At 45.0% G+C, this 17,964-nt stretch overlaps 1 protein-coding gene across 15 annotated transcripts in view; it reads left to right on the top strand.

The window, feature by feature from the left end:
• Positions 1 to 2,392: 2,392 nt before the first annotated feature.
• MYCBP2 (MYC binding protein 2) overlaps positions 2,393 to 17,964 on the top strand; it is a 420,373-nt gene continuing 404,801 nt past the window's right edge. For all 15 annotated transcript variants that reach the window (XM_048852688.2, XM_048852718.2, XM_075129126.1 and 12 more), the window contains exon 1: positions 2,393 to 3,117. In XM_048852688.2, coding sequence (XP_048708645.1) covers positions 2,834 to 3,117 — 284 coding nt within the window. In that variant the 5' untranslated portion in view covers positions 2,393 to 2,833. The remainder of the gene's footprint in view (positions 3,118 to 17,964) is intronic.

Raw genomic sequence — 17,964 nt, 5'->3', positions numbered from 1 at the left:
GTGCAGGAAGGGGCTCAGGGCAAGGGGTTGAGGCAGAGGAGGGGTGTGGAGTGCGGCAGAGGGCTCAGGGCAGGGGGTTGGGGTGCAGGAGGGGTGCAGCTGGGGATCAGGGCAGGGAGTTGGGGTGGGGGGTGCAGTTGGGGTTTGGGCTCCGGCCCAGTGCTGCTTACCTGGAGAAGCTCCAGGGTGGCAGCGGTGTGCACCGGTGCCAGGGCAAGCTCCCGGCCTGCCCTGCTCTGGCCCCACGCTGCGCTGCTCCTGGAAGCGGCTGGCACCACATCCTGCGGCCTCTGGGGAACGGGAGGCAGAGGGCTCTGCATGCTGCACTTGTCTGTGGGTACCACCCCTGAAGCTTCCATTGGCCACGGTTCCCCGTTCCCGGCCAATGGGAGCTGCGGGAGGTGGTGCCTGGAGGTGAGGGCAGCACATGGAGCCCTCTGCCGCCCCCACCAGGGGCCACAGGGATGTGGTGCCATCCGCTTCTGGGAGCGGCGCGGGGCCCGCGGCGCCACTGGGGTGGCAATCCCGCAGGCCGGATCCAAAGCCCTGAAGGGCCGGATCCGGCCCATGGGCCGTAGTTTTGCCACCCTTGGGTTATTCAGTTAATTTTTTTTACAATTTGAACGAAGAAAGACTTAAATATGGAGAATGATTTATAACATCTCATTGAAAGCATACCTGTCAATATTTGAAATATATAGATATTTGAGAGTAAAACAGAAACACAATTTTAAACTGTACTGAAATACATATAATTGGGAGTGTTTTGGAGGGACTGAGTAGAAAACATTAAATTATATTCCAAAAAATATAGTCTTTCTATCTATGGTTTGGCAGAACTATATACTGACATTTTTACTTCAGGATCAGTAGGGCCCTACCAAATTCACTGACCATTTTGGTCAATTTCACGGTCATAGGATTTTAAAAATTGTAAATTTCACAATTTCAGCTATTTAAATCTGAAATTTCAGGGTGTTGTAATTGTGCAGGTTCTGACCCAAAAAGGAGTTGGGGGAGGTGTGTGTCACAAGATTATTGTAGGCGGGATTATAGTACTGCTACACTTACTTCTGCACTGCTGCTGGCAGTGTCGCTGACTTCAGAGCTAGGCAGCTGGAGAACTGTGGCTGCCACCCTTACTTTTGCGCTGCTGCTGGCAAGGCACCGCCTTCAGAGCTGGGTGCCCAGCCACCAGCCACTGCTCTACAGCCACAAATCGCCGCTCTCTGGCCACCCAGCTCTAAAGGCAGCGAAGTAAGGGTGGCAATACCACTACTCCCCTAAAATAACCTTCAACCCCCCGCAGCAACTCCCTTTTGGGTCAGGACCCCCAATTTGAGAAACGCTGGTCTCCCCCATGAAATCTGTATAGTATAGGGTAAAAGCACACAAAAGACCAGATTTCATGGTCCGTGACACGTTTTTCATGGCTGTGAATTTTGTAGGGCCCTAAGTATCAGTGAAGTGGAATCTAGGCATCCTCTCCTTTTTCCTTATCTTTATAGGTCATCATGGTTTAGCGGTAATCTGTAAAAACTGAAGCAAGAAGGAAGATGGCTGCCATGACCCTTGTGGTAGTCATGTGCCAAATCTGACTAATTGTTTTGCTCCCTATCCAGTTAATTACCATTTGTGAGGAAAGCTAGAAAACAAAAAGGCAGCAGCAGGCAGATTCTGGTAGCACAGGGAGATCAAACAAAATGCCAGGCCCCTGGCTGCAGCAAAAATGGGAATTCCATGGGGTTAGAAAATTGTGAAATTCACAGGTGAATAGGACAGTTCACGCTTCTTAAATGCATTATTTCAGACTCAGGAATCTACTACTCCATTGGATTATGCCCACTTTAGGTTATTTCTGCAACTATAAGGACTAGAAAGGTAGTTGTAAAATGAAAGCTGGGACTCTGTATCAAGAACTAAATTCTGTGACTGGAATCACTGAAGATCTAAAGCTTTGACGACTGCGTTGCCAACTCTTGTAATATTTGGTGTTTATCTTGAAGTCCCAACTGCTAGAATTTGCCATACCGCGCCTGCATGTTTATAAAGTGCCTGCCACAATTGAGCCCTCATCTGCTAGGGCACTCATGCATTAGTGTGAGGCGTGCTTTGTGTATGTAGACGAATGCACTTGCATGCGAGTATGCACAGGGCTGTGGAAGGCTGAGCGAGCAGCAGCAGCAGCAGCAGCCGCAGCCTCCCCCCCTATGTCCGCCGCTCGGCGCTGCAGGGGGGAGCCGCCTGCCTAGTGCAGCAGGTACGAGCGCGCGGGAGACCGGTGAGAACGGAAGGGCTCGCTCCTGGATTTCCCGGGGAGGGGGCGGTGTTGAGGGGTCTATGGCGCCTGCGCAGTCGCGCCGTGTGTGTCTGACACACGGAGGGGGTGGGGCCGAGGTGGCTGCGCTGAGGGCGGCGGCGGCTGTGAGAGAAACTCCGCGAGGGGAAGCGGCGCCGGCCTCGCCCCCTGCAGCGGGCGTAGGAAGCCAGCGAGCGGCGCGGGGCCCCCGGGACCCCAGCGGATACACAAGCGCGCGCCCCGGTCCCCAACGCGGCCCTTCCGGGACCGCCCTCCGCCGGCAGGAGGGGGCTGCGCGGGCGCTGCGGCCGGGTCTCCAGCCGGAGGAGGCGGCGGCGGCGGCGGCAGGGGGCCGCTGGGGGAAGCGGCGTCACTGCGCCCCCTGCCCCGGCCCGGTTGGATGAGCAGCGCCGGGGCCGGTGTTGGCGTTTGCGGCCTCCCTATGGCCGGGCCCCGGCGGTGAAGGCAGCGGGAGCCGCCTGTGTCCGTGTCTCGCCGGGGAGGCAGCTCAGCCGCCAGGGGGCGGGGAGGGCGATGTGCGCGGCCGCCTCAGCCGCAGGAGCCGCCGCCGAGACTGGGGCCGAGGGCGGCTTCTTCTTCTTCGCCTCTTCCCGCGGGTCCTGCCCGGCGGAGGCCGGGGGGCCCGAGGAGAGCTCAGCCATGGGGCTCGGGGCGCTGCCAGGGGCGGCGGGGCCGCCACCGCCGGGCTGCAGGGACCGCTACCAGCTGCTGCTCTCGGGCCGGGCCTTGGCCGACACCTACCGGAAGATTTACACGGCGGCGCTGAGCGACAGGGATCCGGGGAGCCACGCGAACAGGTAACGCACCCCCAGGCCTGCCCCTCCAGGGCCAAGCGGGACGCCCTACCCCCAGCCAGCAGGCAGCTACCTGGCGTGTCATGCACTCTTTTCCTTAGCTGCCAGGGCCGTCCTATGCTAGAGAACTAATGCGACCATTCAGGATGGTAAAGTTCCCCCATTGCTACCTAGGATGTCCGCAGAGGTAACCCCCCAGCTTCCTACCTGAGCAAGTAAGGCACCCATGCGCCCGTCTGGAGTCAACTGGCAGGTAGCGCCCCTCCCCCGCCAGGACCCAGAGTTAGATAACGAGCCAGCCAGCGAGGTGATCACCCCCGAATCCTGGGGCTCTGGGGTAGGTAATGCCTCCCTCAGTAGAGCCTCCATGCAAATACCATTCCTACACTCTTCCCCGGGGGGCCACAGAGAACAGAGCTCACAACCTTACTCCTCTCTCGCTGGAGTCCCCCAAACAAATCACCTGGCCTAGTGACTACTCCTAGCAGGGTGATTTTGATAGGTAGTATGTCTAATTTGCTGTCTCCCCATCTGGATGGGTAATGCATTCACCCTGCAACTGAGATCATCCACATAGGTATTACACCCTCACCCCAAGGCAATGCACTCAGCTAATGTACCATCATTGGGGCCTCCCAGTTAGGTAAGGTGCCCCTCTCTTCTGCCCATACCTGTGTCTCTGAGCTGTTACTCCTGCCTCTGTTACCTAGCTAGCACATGTAATATTTGCCAACCAGCTCACTGGGTGCTTAATGTGTCTTGTGCTCTACCCAGTTCTCTGGGACAGGTAAGAAACTCTCCTCAACTGGATCTGCCTTGGCATGTATTGCACCTACTCTCTAACCCCCAGACAGATAACACAGCTGGTGCCTTCGGCTCCTGGGCAGGTGTGAGGTCCTCCATCTAAGTTTTAGTCTGCCATGGACAGACATATGCTATGCCCATTCCCCAGTCACTGTTCTCTCCCCAGGGCAGGTTCCGTGCCCAGGTACTTTGACGTAAGGCATGAAGTCTTCTCGTTGGGGACCTGTGCACCTTCTAAGTCTGCTTCCCCTACAGCCCTGGGCTAGGTACTCTGTCTTTGTGCCAGGTATTATGCTCTCCCCTTCCCACAAGCCCCTGTCCCCGCTTTGAGGGCCATCCTCCAACCGATTCTCTTCATCCTAGACAGGTGCCCTCCCCTATGGTATGTAATACATGGGGTGGGGAGGATGCAGGATCAGAGATTGCCTTCTTGCCCAGCAGCAGCACTGGGAGTATGTGAAGTGCTAGGGAGATGAGATGAGGGCACAGGCACACTACATACTCCGTCCTGCCTAGCAGCAGCTGTGGGAGGTTGCATGAGGCAATCTGCAGCAGTGGTGGGGAGAGGGGAGGACAGATGTGGGTCCCGTACGGGCTCTGAGTTGGTTAGGTGGAACCCTGTGGGGCTGTTGGGGAAAGATGGCTGGTGCAAGCTGGGTTCTAACCCTCCACTCTCTGGCTTCTGGGAGTGGGGGTCAGTGTGTGGTGGTGGCAGCAGCTGCTGAGACAGTATGGAGTGGGGTACTGCCCAGAACCGGGGGTGGGGCAGAATGGGGCCCGGTCCAACCAAAATGCTTACAGCCCCATTTGGAATTAGGGCAGCCTTGACCCTGCACATGATTGTTTCTTGCCATGGGCTGCAGTTTAGGGATGTGCAAATGTTACATCTTGCACAGGGAGGCTGCAGTGCCTGATTCTCCCATTCAGCACTGAAGGGGATAGGCGTTAATGTGTACATTGACAGCTTAGGCCCGTCTGTGCTCAGAGTCAACAGTGAGTTTCTGGGGAACTGGGTGTTGGGACCGCCACATGAAAATGATGTAAGAGGCAGGAGCAAGTAGGGTGCTCACATCTCCCCAGGCTGGGTCACAGTGGGGGACCCCCCTGGTGGCTGCTTCTTTGTGCGCAACAGTGGAGAATGTTGCTGTGTTGAATCCCTTTCGTTTCAGTGGGGTCTGTGTGCACCTTTCACTCTTACCCTTGGAGATTGCTGAGGATTTCAGTGACATGTTCACCTGTCTCTGTTTGGAGACCCTCCTAAGCACAAGAGCTGGAAGGGTGCTGTGTTGATTCACAATCTCGAGTTGAATTAAGTTGTGACATAGAGTGAGCAGAGCCAATTACAATAGAAATATTAGCTCTATGAATCAACTCCTTGACTAGTAAATGCTGGTGAAACATTAAAATTAAGTGGGTTTTTTTTTTTTACAGTTTGGCTTTACTTACTCAAATTATTTTCCCCTTTCGAAAGAACAGGGATCCAATAATTAATTGTAGCCAGTGTGTCTACAAGAGAGAAGTAATTTTACAAGCTACAAGAATAATGCAACCTTTCTGATTTATCTGTTAGCCAGTAGGTGGCTCTGGGTCCTGACCTTTAGTGTGTGTGTTTTTGTGCACCACCTGATTCGGTCCAAGCTGTATAACCAATAAACTGTCATATTTCAGACTGCACCTGTGAAAATCTTGCTGCTTTTGCTTCTGCGATTCCATGTTTCTCTGTTTTTTAATATTTTCTTCTCATCATGAGCCTTAAAAATCAGTTTAACCTGTTCTGGGACTAAAAACATTCATCCTAGGAAATTCAGGTTCAGCCTTAATTATATGGTTATTGCAAGGTGTTGTGAGAGAATAGAATTAAAGTTGTTCTGGTGTCTTAACTGTATGTTTTCACACCTTAACACATTTGGATTTCTTTTAAGTTTAACATTAATTCTGAATTTGGGTTTATAATGGTTGGTTTTGGAATAATTACAGTGATTGCCATGATTTTTACTCTTAAATTCCAGATATGTCCTCTCTTTGAACTCTGGTTTAACAGAGTTTTATTATTTTTTTTAAATTAAAAATGTCTTACCTTAAAGAAGAAACAAACTTAAAGATGATAGCTTGTGGTTTCTCAGAGTTAAAGATGTGTAGTATATCAATCTTAAACTATTTTTAAATTGTAAATTAAGGGCAGGTTCACTGGTATGTTTTGGCTCCTTTGAATCACTTCGGAGCAGCACAAAGAAGCCAGAATATATTAGCCAAGTAAATAAGATTTACAGCTGCTTTGTCATTGGAGCAGTGCAAGCAACTATAGAGTACTGCTGAATTTGGCCCTAATTTGCTAGTGTCATCCACTGAACATTTTAAGAGCAGACACAGTTGTTTCCAATGCAGTGACAATAGCTAAGCAATCTCCCAATTAGAACTCCTGACCAAAAAAAGCCAGTCTTTATCTCACCACTAACTCATTACAACCAAAAGAATTGTGGCATGCAATTTCTCTGTAGAAGAGTGGTGGTAGTCTGAGTTACCACTGTCATAATAGTTAAGTGTGTCCTAAGTTATTAACCTCACACTGCCTGTCGTCATAAGTAGAGCTGGCTGAAAAATTGAGTTTTGAATGTTTTTGATTTAAAAACGGTAACATTTTCTCTAAAATATTTGCTGAAAATATCCTTTTTTCCCATCCAACTCTAGTCATAACTAGATGCAGTAGTTAATAACTTCGACTGCATTAGGTTGTAATTAAGCTAACAGACTATACGTGAAGTTTTAACTGAAGCCTGCTGTTCCATTATTAAAATCATTTGGGTAAGTAATTTTTTTTTAAAGGACCCATTTCAAATAATTTAAACTATAACCAGATTTAGAAGTTGACTTGTAAATTCTCAGAAATTTCATTCTGTATTCAGAGAATGCTGTAATTTGGGGCATGATACACTAATTTTCTTGCATAATGAAGATACTTGAATCTTTTTTAACTCAGTTCAACTCAGTTGTAACAGTGAAGCTGTAAGTAATGCCTCTGTTGTAGTCAGATTTATGATAAAAGCTTGCTTTTTACTTTGTTTTGAAAAGTTAGAATTCAGAGCAATATGAGATTGACCAAGCACTGCCAATGCAGAGTTAAATATAGATTATTCAAGAATCATGTACAGAATTTATGAATGTATACTCAGAGGTTATTTGTACTAGTTGTCATCTAAAAGTAGTGAGTGAGGTATCACATGCTGAAAAGATTCAGTAATAGGTATTGAAGCAGACGTAAAGATGTTTCATATTTCTTACGTAGGGTTAGTTACTATCTGTATTTTAACAATGATGTTTTAGTGTACACCATTATCAGAAATGATTAGACAAAAGCTTTTTAAAGCATTTGACATAGCGCTATGACTAATGTCATACTTCTTGACAGTTGATTAAACTAAGATTAGTTAAAAAGATAAATGAACTTTGGTAAATCTACATTTAACCTCTATTTTTATGATTACTGCAATATTAGGAAACATAAAAACAGTGCTATTGTGGTTTGAAACCTTCCCTAGTAATCTAGACCAGGGGTTCTCAAATTTCATTGCACCGCGACCCCCTTCTGACAGCAGAAATTACTACAAGACCCCAGGAGGAGGGACCAAAGCCTGAGCCCATCCAAGCCCCACTGCCTTGGGCAGAGAGCATGGGGGGCAAAGCCCAAGCCCCACTGCCCCTGGTGAGGGGGTGGGGGCAGGGAAGCCGAAGCCAAAAGGCTTCAGCCCCAGTCAGAGAGCCTGTAACCTGAGCCCCACTGCCCAGGGCTTGGGCTTGGGCTTTGGCCCTGGGCCTCAGCAAGTCTAAGCCAGCCCTGGCGACCCTATTAAAACAGGGTTGTGACCCACTTTGGGGTCCTGACTCACAGTTTGAGAACCCCTGATCTAGACATATTATTGAAAAGTGAATCTAGTTTTTTAAAAGCTCAATTAAGTTTTGACTCATTTGCTATAAATAAGGCTATATTTTAGTCATAGTTACTTTTAGTAAAGTCATGAACAGGTCACGAACCGTAAACAGAAATTCACGGGCCCATGACCTGTCCATGACTTTTACTAAAAATATCTACTGTGACTAAAACTTGGGTGTGGGGGCCGTGGGTGCTCTTGGGGGGGGGGGCAGTCTGGAGACTCCGCTGGTGCTGGGGGAGGTGGCCCAGGATCCCTCCTGGTGCTGGCGGAGGAGGGGCCGGGTGGCGGTGTGGCACACAGCCCCAGGACCCCTGCTGGTGGAGGTGGCAGACTGCAGTGCACAGCCTGGGACCTCTGCTGGCTCTGGGGTGCAGTGGGCTGCGGTGCGTGGCCTGGGACCCCTGCTGGTGCTGGGGGGGATGGGTGTTTGGCAGGCCTGCCAGGGGTTTCCTACCCAGCTCTGTGTCCTTCAGCTCCTAGGCGGTGGAGGCAGGGGCTCCCCTGCTCCTGCCAGAAGTGCTGGCTGCCACAGCTCCAATTGGCTGGGAACTGCAGCCAAGAGGAGCTGCGGGGGCAGGGTCTGAGGGCTTGTGCAATGTGAAGCGCAGACCAACTCCTCCCCTGCCTAGGAGCTGCAGGGGGACCATGCCAGTTGGAGCCCGGGAGCCCCCCACCCTGAGGTAAGTGCTCCCTGTATCCTCCAATCCCCTGCCACTAGCCCTGATTCCCCTCCCACTCACCCAAATTGCTGCTGCTGGCTCAGGGGCTGAGCCATCACCAGTGCTGCAGGAGTCATGGAATCCGTGACTTTCGTGACAGACTTGCAGCCTTAGCTATAAAATATATTAATTTAACATTATAGGTGCCTTTCCCTCAATTTAGGACTTTCCTGCTTCTTATGTTTATTCCTCCATATTACACTGCCTAATGAAAAGAAGCTGATTTCTTGGTTTTGAATCATTCTTTGGATTGGTTGCCAAAGGATACTGTTAGGCCAGCACATCCAACCCTCTTAATGGATATCTGCACATCCTCTGTAGCAAGCTGTCCACTAATTCAAGTTTTTTTTTGGTCCCTCTCCCTCACTTCTGCACAGTTTGATGAAAAATGCCTATAAAGATGCTTACTTCCTTCAGACTTTGAAAACTTGTGCTTGCTTTTCACACTAAAAGCCAAACAGCACTTGTCATTTTTGAAAACATTAGGATGCTTTTTACCTTGAGATTCCGAAGTTTTTTAGTTTCATTGCTTCAGAACTGCTTACAGTGCTGAATGCAGCTTGAAAATACATTAGTCATATTTAGCCAGAAATAATGGACTGAATTATAGATTATACAACAATATTAATAACGAGACACTGGTGTTTCTTGTGAAAGGTATGTGCATTATATGACCACATTCTCCATACCTTTTGTAAAATAAGATTTGCTAGTCTGTTCAGAGTTTATTTTTCTGGTTTCAAACTATCAGACTACATTACATTATACATGGATAATTGTATTTTATTGGAAAACTGACAAAAGCTGTTTAATTCAACATTGTAGCCGTGTTGGTCCCAGGATATTAGAGAGACAAGGTGGGTGAGATATCATCTCTTACTGGACCAACTTCTGGTGAGAGAGATGAGGCTTTCAACAAATTATGTAACTTCTGAATATTTGAGAATCAGTGATATAGTAGCAGACTCTCTCTTTAATTTATACGTTGTTTTAATCTTTTCAGTTTATTGTGATGTTAGTTAATCCTCATGAGTAGCTGAATGCATTTATTTTTAGTCCTGTTTCTTGTCTTACACTAGTGCACAAGGTGTACCACAAGAGGATGTGTACTTTTAAAAGGTGGGTGGTAGAAATTCTGACAAGGCTTAAGAGGTTAAATGTTGATGCACTGTGCTATTTAAAACTATATTAATGATGGAAGTAGTGGAGGAATCAAGTAAACTGATTCATTGTAAAATTGTTAGTAAATGTTGAAAAGGGGCTTTGAGGGAAGGAGATGTAGAAAATCATAATTTGAATAAAGAAAAGGAGTACTTGTGGCACCTTAGAGACTAACCAATTCATGCTCAAATAAATTGGTTAGTCTCTAAGGTGCCACAAGTACTCCTTTTCTTTTTGCGAATACAGACTAACACGGCTGTTCCTCTGAAACCTGTCATAATTTGAATAACTACTTCTGAAGTCAAAGCAGTTTAAAGTGATGAAATGTACTATGAGTGATTCAAAATGAAATGAGGCATTGAGTAATTTTAAATATGACTTGAAGTGTAGGGTATACAGTGGGAACATAAGAGTTTATATGTGGGGATTTGGAAATTAGAAGAAAAATCTTGTTTTGGCAAATAAAGAGGTGGAACAATCCTGACTATACATGCCAAAGGGCATTTTTGTCTGTTTTTGTGGTCTTGATTCAGAACACTATCTTTAAAATATTTTAAATTTTAGACAGGGTGCATTTATTTTGGAGGGGATTAGCTGATTTGATGAAATTGCATTGCGTAGGGATTTTTGGCGGTTCTCAAACTTCATTGCACCATGACCCCCTTCTGACAACAAAAATAACACATGACCCCAGGTGGGATGGCCAAAGCCCGAGCCCCGCTGCCCTGGGTGGGGGCCCCAAAGCCGAAACCCAAAGGCTTCAGCCCCAGGCCAGGGGACTGTAACCTGAACCTTGCCACCCAGGTCTGAACCAAAGCTTGAGCCCTGATGCCTCGGGCTGAAGCCCTTAGGCTTACACTTCAGCTCTGTGTGGTGGGGTTTGAGCTTTTGCCCAGGGCCCCAGCAAGGCTAACACTAGCCCTGGTAACCCCATTAAAATGGGGTTGTGACCCACTTTGGGGTCCCAACCCATAGTTTGAGAACTGCTGGATTAGATTAATAATAAAGGGATATGTAAAGCCATTTGTGTTTAAATTCTAGTTCAAATCTAGTTTATTTTGGAAGTGACCAAAAGTAGTTTCAATTTACAGCTGTTTCATGGCATTTTTAAAATGAGTCTGTGGTTTCAGGACAAACCCTCATAGTTACCTATTCATGTTGCTAATTGGTGACATTTTGCCTTTGTTTGCTGTCTGTGAGGTAAAGGAGTGGACAGGGAGAGAAAACTGCCTTCTCATTTCTCAAGGTGGTTCTCTATAGTTACTGCTGAAGCATGCAAGTGAATCAGGATAGGGAAGTTTGTGCAGAGGTCTTTTTTTTCTGTACATGCTTTGAGGGAGTGTTTTTTGTGAACAATATATTTTGTAAGTATTAAAAGTGAATTTTAATAAAACAAAGCTCATTATGGTGGAGTGAGGATGTTGAAAGGAACTGCATTTTGAATAGTTTCATCTCTCTATAATTCTGGATTTTTCCCTCCCAAGGTGTGTTGTAAATTACACTCAGCAGTCTTTTCAGTTTGTATTATAATATCTTGTTTTGAAGAGTGGTAAGTATTTTAGGCAGCACATTGTGATACATCAGTTTTTTTCCTTAATGATTGCATGCTTGCTTTCATTAGAAAATAGTGATGATTGGGTCAATGTATGAGTGCTATGGGGTGCTGGTGGCCTGTGATATGCAAGAGGTCACACTAGATGAGCTGGTTGTCCCTTTTGGCCCCCAACTCTGATTGTTATCTAATCTTTTAAATAAGTGTTACTTTTTTGTATCAACATTTTTATTTTAAAAAAAATTTCTATATAGAGGGGATATAAGACAAACTTAAATGTATGAAGAGGTGGAAAGCCTCAGTGTAGCTGTTTGCAGGGTATCCTGCTTTTTGCTATCCAGTCATTTTCGCATTCTTCCTGCCTTGCAGTGTGGTTGGGAGTTACAGTAATCAGTTTCAAATTATATTTTTGCTTTTTTAAGTTTTGTAATACTAGCTTCTGCATGGTCTAATAGCGACCTTTAGGCATCTTGCAATTTTATGTATACATGCTATAGGAAGCTCAGTGTGCCTTCTATCATTCTCTTACACAGAAAAATGCATTTTAGTGCCTGCTGTATGTACTTTCCTGTTACCAAAAGCTTTGGAAAGCAAGAGTATGACAATTTAAGAAACGTCTTGGTTAACATTAACTAATTTGTCCACTTCATTAAAAACAGGTTTATTTATAAACAGGGAAAAAAAATCTGAAACGTATATGCCCTTCTAATGTGTGTTAAAATCTTCAATTGCACTTACAGTGCTTTTGAAAAACATGGTAAATGACCCTGCCCTTTTTGGGAAACCATGTCCTGCAGACGTCTGTAGTCTTGAGGTATTGTGTTGGGGTAGTGCCATCTGAAATTCTAGTGTTGTCAGTCCTACTAAGCTTGACTGTCATCTTTTGTCAATAATCTGCAATGAAAATTTGATCTATTTTCCTAGTCCTGTTAGATTTAGGAAGGATATTAATTTTGTAACTAATGGAATGTGACGGTTAAGACCGGTTCCTGCAGACTCCCACAAGGGGATTTCATGTTTCTCTTCATAGTTAAGAGCAGAGGAAATATATCAAGACTTGATAAGAGATGGGGCCAAGGCAGTTATAAAATAATCATCTCTTCTAATAAGGGATCACACTTCAGGCTTTGCCCTGGTGTCTACCCATATAACATCAGCCCAGAAGGAGACTCTATACTTCATGATTCAGACGGTCAGACTCTGAATGTACTAGTAACCCATAGAATGCCTACTTGGTCGAGTTCTCTTGTCCCATCATATTTTTTTTCTTTTAGGGTGAGCATTTGTAGTTCAAGGTCCTTCTGCATGATGCTCTGCACCTTCACTATGGGGGTGATTTTGTTGGAGAATCTCTGGCTTCTCATCTCCACATGGTTGGTTGGTATAGGCAGAATCTGAAATGAGGCAAGTCTTTTGTGAGCTGGGTAGAGTATTTTTACCTATAATTTCAGATCAGTGATATAAAAGCCCTTGGATCAGTTTTTCTTTTTCAGAACTGTTATCTGAGGAATACTTCTGATATCTAGGTATGAAAAATGCCTTATTTTTATGTCTATCTCTGGAATGCTCCACTTAATTCCATCTGCCATACTTCCTTCTTTTGATCCCTTCTTAAACTCCTCCCTTCTTCATTGGAATCTCATTTTAAAAATGTATCAAACTTTGAAGGCGCCATGCATGTATCTTCCAAGTGGCTGTCTTACCCCATAGTTCTCTCCTTTTTCTTCCACTCTCTCCCCGTGTTTTCATCTTCTTCTGTCCCTATCTTTCTTTATATCATAATCTATTGGTACAGAGAATCCAGTCCTTAATCTGTTTTCATAAAGTGTTAGGTACATCTGTGGTCCTATAGACATTATATACCAAAAAACTACTTTCTTTTAATGTTAATGTTTTTTCAAAACTTAGGAAATGCCAGAATTAAATTTCCCCATGGAACTTCAGTTCTGCCTTCGTGTACATATGGTGTTATGATACAATCTTTAGTGACATGATCGCTTACTCTTTTTCCCATAGGACCCTCCCTTCTTTGTAACACTGGATGCTCAGTGCTTATTGAATGAGACAACTATTCAATATTTCTCTTAATTTTCATCATTCAGTTTTTAGGACCATGGTTTATTAACTGCACTCCATCCAAATATGCACTGAATAAATTTTTTTTAACTATCTTAGGGGCTTTTCCAATGCACTTATTAACCATACTATATTAGTACCTTGGAGTAATTAATGCATTTATATCCTAGCATCTTTGAAATAAGGAAGTAGTAGTTTTCCATTTATAGATTGTCCAAAATGTGCAAAAGAATCCTCTGATTCTATCTTAGTGATTGGGTGCTTAATTTTGAGACATTACCTCTGAAAAATCAATGAGATCAGCAGGTGCTCACTATACCTGACTTCTTTTGAAGTTGAGAGCTTAGCACTTGTGAGTCAGGCCACCTGTGAGTGTTAGGACGAGCACCAGAAAATGAGAACCACACACTTAGCAATCATATCTTAGAACCAAATTTTCAGGTCTTCACAATTCATAGAATTTAAGGCCGGAAGGGATCATTAGATGGTCTAATCTTACTTGCTGTATCTCACAGGCCATTAAATCTCACCCAGTTATCTCTGTATTGAGTCCACTAACTTATATTTGACTGAAGCATAATTTGTTTGGCTAAAACCTATCTTCAGGGAAGGCATCCAGCCTTGATTTTGAAGACGTCCAGAGATGGAGAAGCCTCCATTTCCCTTGATAGTTTGTTCCAGTGGTTAATCACTCTCACTGTTAAGTGTGTGTCTGACTTCTGTTGTTAAGTTGTCTGGCTTCAGCTTCCTGTGGTTGGTTCTTGTTATGCCTTTCTTTCCTAGATTAAACAACCTTTTAGTACCTAGTATTTTCTCCCACCAAGGTTACACACTAGTGAATTCACCTCTTGATTTTCTTTTCAATAAACAGATTAGGCTCTTTAAATCATTCACTGTAGGGCATTTTCTTGAGTCCTTGAATCATATTTGTGGCTGCGTTCTGCTCCTTCTCCATATGGACACCAGAACTGGATGCAGTGTTCCTTTGTTATTTTCACTGATGACATGTACAGACCTTTACTCCTCATTGCTACTCCCCTGTTTACACCACTAAGGATCATATTAGCTCATTTTTTGCAGCCTTGTTATGGGGTGGGTATTCTGTTGCTTGCCTGCTATGAGCTCTGAATCCTTTTCAGAGTCGCTGCTTTCCAGGATAAAGTCCCCCATTCTGTAAGTGTGGTTTGCGTTCCTTTTTCCTATATGTATATCTTTGCATTTGGGTTTATTTAAATGCTTTTTATTTTAATGGGCCTGGCTTATCAAGCAGTCCAGATAGCTCTGTATGACTGCCCTGTCCTCATTATTTAGCACTGTGCCAATCTTTGTGTCTGTGAAGTTCCACAGTGCTTTGTTCCTGCCTTACATCCATTGGTTTTACTTAAGAAAACTTTTGGGAAGGAACTGAACAGCACGTTATTGATAAAATATTTTGTTTTTTCTACCATTTTTTTTTATAGCAACATAAAGAACGAAGAATGGTACAATAATATGGTAACTGGTCTGGGTTCAGTTACTTTGCCGTGGATTTTTCGTGTGATTTTCGGCAGGTTGCTTAGTCTACTTGTACATCCAATTTGTGTGGATTAAATGGGGATCATAGTGCTTCCCTACCTCAGGGTTATTGTGAGGATAAATCCACTAAAGGTGCTCTGATTCTATGTTAATGATGGAGATATAAATACCTAAGATAGACCATAGATGTGCATGGTGCTTGGTAATTCAGTTTCAGAAAAAAGTTTTCATGCTAAATTTGGATTCTTAACAGTGTACTTTTACAGCTAAGTTCTAATTGCAGTACCAAATTCTACCTTCATCTAATATGTTGACAATAGGAGTTGCACAGGTGTGATTGAAAACAGCACTGTATCTGCAGAATCTTTAGTGGAGCGGTATGTGAACAAGAAAGAAAACAGCTCATTTTTCAGAGGCCAGGTTGTGTTTGCCGAGCTGACAGGTGTGTTTTTACTTGCTTACTGAACAAATTTGACCTGGAAATGACTGACCAATAAAAATGGATTCCCCCCCCCCCCCGAGCCATTTTTAATCACTTTAGAACTGAGCCTAACTTTTCTTTGATTAGTGCCCTGTGGGTGCTCCAGGTCAGGTGTGCATGCACCTCCTTTTGCTTTTGATGGGAGATTTTCAGCAGCAACGCCTGCTTGATCCACACACGCCCCCATCTATCCTCGTGTCCTGTACTGAGACTGTTGCCGGCACCCAGTGCCAGAGGCAAGCAACAGCAGCGGTTCGTTGCCCGGTGTGCATCACCCAATAAACACAACAGGGTGGAGAAGCAGAAAAGTTTATTTGGAGCTCCAAAGAAGGTACAGGGAGAAAAGAATCTCAAATCCTGCACACTGAGCAGGCAGAGTCACATACCTTTATACTTCTTATCTCTATTGCATTACACATCAGCCAAGTAAAACTGCTTTGCCTTATATGGGTTACAACCATACTCTTTCCGGCAACCTTTAATGAGCATTTTAGCAATTCAAAACAACAGCACAGCCTGCTTAGCCTTGCGATTAATGAGACAAGTAAGCAGTTATGTCCTTGTAGCTGATTCCTGCAGTTATCCTAACTTGGCACCAGCAAAACCTACACAAAACAGCTCTATCTGCAGCTGCAGCATGATTTTGGGAGTACAAGGGCTTTCTCAGGCCAGCTAGGACTGAATTCTGTGAAGGGGGGTTGAGCAAAGAGACTTCCTCGACACTCATGGCCTTCCATCCCCTCGACTTACCCTGGGACCCCAACAAGACTATATAGGGCTATGGCGGATGAGCTACCTTCAGTTCCTTCTTAACTGCCTTGGCCTGAGACAAACTGTCTAATTATGCTGCCTTATTTTGCTAACTATGCCATTTGTACTTGATAGTGTACTTAACCGTTAGTTTAATTTGTACTAATAAACTAGTTTCAATAGTTTTATTATTTTTTTCCCAGGAGGCTTTTAACAAACCTTTCCCTCCTACGCTCCCAACACCTTTCCTTCCTTCCTTCCTTGTGGGAATTTTCCTTTCTTGAAGGAGCCTTTTTTCTTGGGTCATAACTAAATCCACAGGATTCAAGCATTGCCTTACTTGTTGGGAGTCCTCACCAGTTAGAGATGGCCATTTCCACTTTATCTGCTGCTTAAGGGATACTCAAGTGCTGTCCAAGGGCATGATCTGTTTACGATTCAAGAGTCATTTCAGGAAAGAGAGGGAGATAAGGTTAGACTCTCATGATGGAATGCTCCCTCTGACAGGCATCAGACCCAGGCCTGTGCCCCTTCTTCCCCCCTCCCCCCATTCAGTGATCATCAAGTGACCACAGTGTCCCATTACCTCTTTAGCTTGATTGTCCTCTTAAAAAAAAGAGATCTGCAAGTGATAGCATGAAGTCCTCTGTCAAGAGAAGCCCTAAATCTCCTCAGAAGGAAGTTGGGCCCTAAGAGACCTGCCATACTGGAAGTGCCACAAAAGGCATTGCTGAGGTTTCAAGGATTCTCTGTACTGAGGGTCCCTCTATATCTAAATTTAGCATTAGGTACCATGTAAGCAGGATCAAGGTGCTAGGAGACTCCAGAGGCTCTGTGCTGAGGAAGATGGTACCAACTGTGACCTACACTTCCTCATCGCTGCATATGGTACCCAGATCCATCAGTCAATTGATTCTGGCGCATTCTGCATCACTTTCAGTATCACAGGTTGCTGCTGCTGAGGCTTGTCAGAGTTCTTCATAGAGCCACCCAGTACTGCTGGAATTCAAATTCTCCAGAGACCTATTAATCTCTGACGAATCTGAGTTTTCATTCAGTGATGGAACACTGCCAATCCCATGGCCTGCTTTATCCCTTGTGCCACATCACTCACAGGTATTGACTGGTTCCTTGCAAATGGACAACCTGCTACTCCATCATTGTCTGTCCCCCTTTTGGACTTTGGAGATGTGACAGACTCCCCAGGATGCAACCTGGAACTGGGGAACCGTTGTGCCCTCTTAACTCGCCAGCCTGGCTGCCTCTCTCAGTGCTTTGCTAGTGACAACCAGCAAACCCCTCCAGGCACTGTTATCACTCAGCATAGCAGCATGTGGCGCCCCACACCTGGCTAGATTTATTCCTGAGGGAATTCTGCACCAAACAATTAAAAATTTGGCACCAAAATATTAAATTCTGCACACTATTTTAAAATTCTGCATGTTTTATTTGTCAAAATAACACAGTATAATCACACCATTTTCAATTATTTGCTGAAAAGTACTTTGAAGTAAATTACCAAAATAATGGAAAATGTGTTATTTTGTCAAAATAACACATGCAGAATTTTAACATTTTAAACTTTCTGGAGCAGAATTCCATCAACAGTACTAGGGTTCTGTGTGGCGCAGTCTGGGTGCAGGCAAATCAGACTTGGGTTTATAATTAAAGTAATTTTGGACAGAAATTAGGGAGTGAGAAGAACTATTGTCTCCTGTTGCACTCTGTACCTCAAAGCACCACCCTGGAACCACATATGCACTCCATCATATAATTATGATATATTTTATACAAAGCATGTCATGTAAGATATCCTATGAAAGGCCCTGATCTGCTGAAACCCATTGTTCCGTCAAAATATGT

The sequence above is a fragment of the Caretta caretta genome, chromosome 1 (genome assembly GCF_965140235.1).
Source record: "Caretta caretta isolate rCarCar2 chromosome 1, rCarCar1.hap1, whole genome shotgun sequence".
Classification (NCBI taxonomy): domain Eukaryota; kingdom Metazoa; phylum Chordata; order Testudines; family Cheloniidae; genus Caretta; species Caretta caretta.
This window is presented reverse-complemented; position numbering and strand designations above follow the sequence as displayed.